At 38.9% G+C, this 4263-nt stretch overlaps 1 protein-coding gene across 1 annotated transcript; it reads right to left on the bottom strand.

The window, feature by feature from the left end:
* Positions 1 to 417: 417 nt before the first annotated feature.
* Gadd45 (Growth arrest and DNA damage-inducible 45) lies at positions 418 to 3698 on the bottom strand. Its single transcript, XM_022069328.2, has 4 exons — positions 3253 to 3698; positions 1919 to 2138; positions 1233 to 1463; positions 418 to 874 (listed from the first exon to the last, which is right to left on the bottom strand). Exons 1-3 carry the CDS (start codon positions 3288 to 3290, stop codon positions 1263 to 1265), a joined length of 459 nt encoding a protein of 152 aa, XP_021925020.1. The 5' UTR covers positions 3291 to 3698; the 3' UTR covers positions 418 to 874; positions 1233 to 1262.
* Between the last annotated feature and the right edge of the window lie 565 nt (positions 3699 to 4263).

Below are 4263 nucleotides of genomic sequence, written 5' to 3'. Positions count from 1 at the left end.
TTCTTCAAACTACGTGCCATATCCAGTTCCCGAAGCCAAGCTGAAAAAAATTCCGACACTTCAGAACTTCCCTGACTCATTACGAGTAATTACAAAGTAGAAGGAACTCCTAAAACATTCGATTTATATTGTAGTTTTTCCAAGATTTCATTGAGCCTAAGAATAATAAATGAAGGTGTCAGTGCACAGCTGTTTATGCGTGATGCAACAAGAAACAAAAATAAATGTCTGAAAAACCACTTTCAATTTTAAAATTTTAATTTTGTGTATTCCTATTTTTGAAATATCTGCATAATACGGTAACTATCTGTGAAATTTACGTTCCTTGACTAGGTCTAACTCTTTGAGAGCTCCATTACACAACGTGAATTCCACATAAACGACCGTGCACTTTATTTATACACACAAAGAACACAATTATAGAAAAACACAACATTTTATTTTGAAAATTAAAAGTAACATACATGTGTAGTACAATATACTTAAAACATTTTTTCCTCTCTTCTTTTAGCTTTCTTTCTCCCTCTCTTCTTTTAGCATCAGTTGTTACAATGTTTCTTCAAAAACCCTATTATATCTGATAACCACTTGATAAATACAAACTCTAAGATTTATTGGAAACTATCTTCACCAGCAGTGAAAAATAACCACAGAAATAATGCACAGTCAATCTCTGAACTGGATTGCAAAAACGGACTCAAGCAGCACTGGCTGATCACCAACCGAAGCACAACACTGGGTCTGCACGATATCGCATCTCATGCATGTGGGCGTTGCCCTCAAACATCAGGTAAATGTGGCATCGACTATGCCTTCCTGATTATGGGCAGAACACCCTCTGAGAAGATAAAATGCCTTCCATGGCATAGAGAATCTGAAACAGGACATTCGTTAGCCGAAAAGCTTCAATCAAAGTAACATTCAAATTTTGTACTTGAGACATAAACCAATCACATAATTTTGCAGTAGACAGCCAGAACTGACAATCTAAACTAGCGTTACAACTGTCAGCTTCTGAAATTTAACCCTTTGACTGTTGCTGAGGAAACCAAAGAGGCAATTATATTTCTTAGCTCTCTTTCTTTTGAACAAAAACATGTCAGAGTACATACCTACTTCATCCACAACAGTGGAAATATTAATGTTAACAGTATCTCTCAACATGACAGAAATCAAATCAATCTTTTAAATTTTTTTGCATTGAAATGAAAAGAAAAATAAATGATATACACCTTATTTCCAGGATAAATTCTGGTTCAGGTTCACGGCACTGGCAACTTTATCACTGGCTGTGGAAATTCATCAAGAGTCTTGTGGCAAAACCTCACCAACTGCTGTTCTGATTTTGAGAGCACACACTGGTCTGTGGCCCATGGCTGATGCACTATGACGCAACTGCTGTCGAACCGAGGACCATCATGCTTTCCTGTCACTATGTCTCCTAGCTTTTCTGCACTGTCCACCTTGAAAACAGAAACAAACATCAAATCAAATATCAAACTTGGCAGGGACACAAAGATGAATCCGTAATAAACTCAAATAACAAATGCAGTAATCTTCAGCGAAGTAATCACAAACGACATTCGAACATCACATGCCAACACCGCATCCTAGCAAATATGAATAAAGACCTGTAAAATGTGGTCATAATGCTGGTCTCAATTTTGCACGTAGAATTAAGCATTCATTCATTCTTTGAGCCACTAATCCAGCAAATGTCCCCTGCCCATCTTAATCACAGTTAATGTCATCTGTCCAGGAATATGTAAAAGTTCTTTTAGAAAAATTTCTTACTAAAAACAAGAAAAATGTAGAAGTGCAAGGTTTCTGTTAGTATCATACTTCAAAGTATGTAGCTACCAAATGAAAAGCTTTATAACACTTTTCTAAGCAATGTAAGTGTCTCGGAGATGCTTACCTGAATGATGCGAATATCATTCTCGTAACAGAACGCCTGCAGCAAGACAGTCTGTATGTGAAGGGCCGCATTGCCCTGGCTGCTCTGTGGCATGATGCAGAAGAGGGCGCTCTCAGGGTCCATCTCCAACAACTTTATGGCTGGGAGAAGTCCACACGTGAGACGCTTTTCGGCTTGGGCTTTCCTCAAGACGGTCAATACCGCCTTACATACTACTTTCCTGTTCATGACGCAAGAAAAACACCCTTTACTGCCCTGCATGGCACTTAAATGCACTATTAATATTATCATTAAGATTATTGCACCACACGCGCATCCAAGCTCTCACCTCCCTCACTAACGGGCAATTTCCCACTGCAGACCGGATCGAGCTGATACACTTAAGTACCGGTACGGCATTGCACAATATTATGTCACTCGGGAGTGTACAGAAAGACGAAAACACGAGGTACAGCGCAGGCCATTGACCTGATCACCTTGAAATTTGGATTGTAATTGATTTCAATAAACGAACCATAGGATTGTTTTTGTAGAATTTTTCGTATCAGCGAACATGCATTTGAAGTTAATTGATAATACCCGGAAGTTTTAATACCGCAGTCAGAATTTTTATCTGGGGACAACTTGATTCCCTCTCAAACACCGGTTCATAACATAAATTTATTCTAAACTCTCTTCGGTAGTACATGAGATTACGGTACATGTCGATGCAAGTCCATGTGTTCACAACGAAAAAAAATCAAAAATTATCTGAGTACTGCACACTTTCCTGTTTCGTACATTTCAGTATCTTCTGCTGTCAACGCATAGCAATAGATTATGTGAGAAAATGACGATGGCAAACATGGAGTGTCGTTACACATTTTGCTGGGCAAATGAGATTACATCAGATAAACTGATAATGCGTGTTTCAACACTGATACGGTAACAAATACGATGAAGCATTCCATGCGCAATGTTGCGCAACTCTCCATCCAGTGAAAACCCTCGTGACCGCGCATCTCAATCGAGGTTCATTGCAGACATTTTACAAATTACAACACGACAAAAACTTCACTGTCATAGAAATGTAAAACACTGCAGCATTTCTGTACTTCAAACTATCTACATGCCGATCACCCGAACTGTAATTCCCGTGTTTAGTAATGAGGGTTCTGAAGACCGCATAATTTCAAGGCCTGCTAATTTAACTGTTACAAAAGCTTGTGACATTTATATTCGGAAACGAATCCCTTACAACTGCGCAAACATACAGCTTGCACATAAAGAGCGTATTAAAATATGCTTAAAATAATAACTTATAATTTAAAAACTAAAATGACTACATAGCTTACCTGCTCATGTTTGTTTCTGGTAGGTCTTCTAGAGTCATCTTATGAATCTGCGTGTTCAAATATTCCAGTGACACTGTCTTGTGTTCTATTTATAAGTGAAGGCTTTCGTATTATGAAGTTACGTGTGTTTCGATAATCACCTGTCACTACACTTCAGCAACACAATACAAAAACACACTCACTATCACACATATACCACCAGACTGCTGGCGTAGTGTCGGCGGCTCTGAATATAGGTACAACCTAGCGCATGCGCTCTCACTAGCCGGCGTGAATTCCCGCAACTAGCACGTGACGATGAATTTCGTGGAAAACACGCTGTTCCGAGATGAACAGTACAAGGAAGTTCAGTATGTGGGACTAAATAGCTTTTCAGATTTCCTAGCACAATCTGATTTATTTTCTTCTGCTTCGTGCGACAATGTTTGTTTTTCACTCGAAATACAACTCCTACCTTCACTGATGTATGTACATACAAAAATCGAAACAGTAACGTTGTCGGCTGAATACTACGTAACTGTCTGTGCAGGTATGAACAAGCACACTGGAGCGATAAGATTACTCAGAGCAAAAACCGCCTGAGTGCATTACATTATAAAGCGCGTATGTTAAAATGTGCAGTTTTCCGTTATGTTTAAGGAACTGTCACACAACACATGACAGATCTCTGTCCAACGTAAATATGTGTTTATATGTGGCTAAGATGGGGGAGACAAAAAACGCATATAGAATTCTGATAGCGAAGCTTTTGGAAAAGTCCATTTGAAGTCAGGGAAGGGATGGAGAAGAAAATAACAACCAGGCGTATCTTCGGGGTACAGTTTGCGAGGATGGAAGGTAGATGACGCTGGCTCAGGATAGTGTTCAACGGCGGAATTTTTGGTTTAGATTTTTTTACTGTATTTTGCAGGAGTGTAATCCGTTCCACATGTGGTAAATTTAATTTCATCACTTCATGTAAAACCTATTAATGCAAAATGACGACAATGTATTCCACTGTGTGCGAGCTGT

The sequence above is a fragment of the Zootermopsis nevadensis genome, unplaced genomic scaffold, assembly GCF_977971745.1.
Source record: "Zootermopsis nevadensis isolate Lab colony 2312 unplaced genomic scaffold, Znev_1.0 Znev_ptg000006l, whole genome shotgun sequence".
Classification (NCBI taxonomy): Eukaryota; Metazoa; Arthropoda; class Insecta; order Blattodea; family Termopsidae; genus Zootermopsis; species Zootermopsis nevadensis.
Note: the sequence above shows the minus strand (reverse complement) of the source record. Positions and strands in the feature narration are given on the sequence as shown.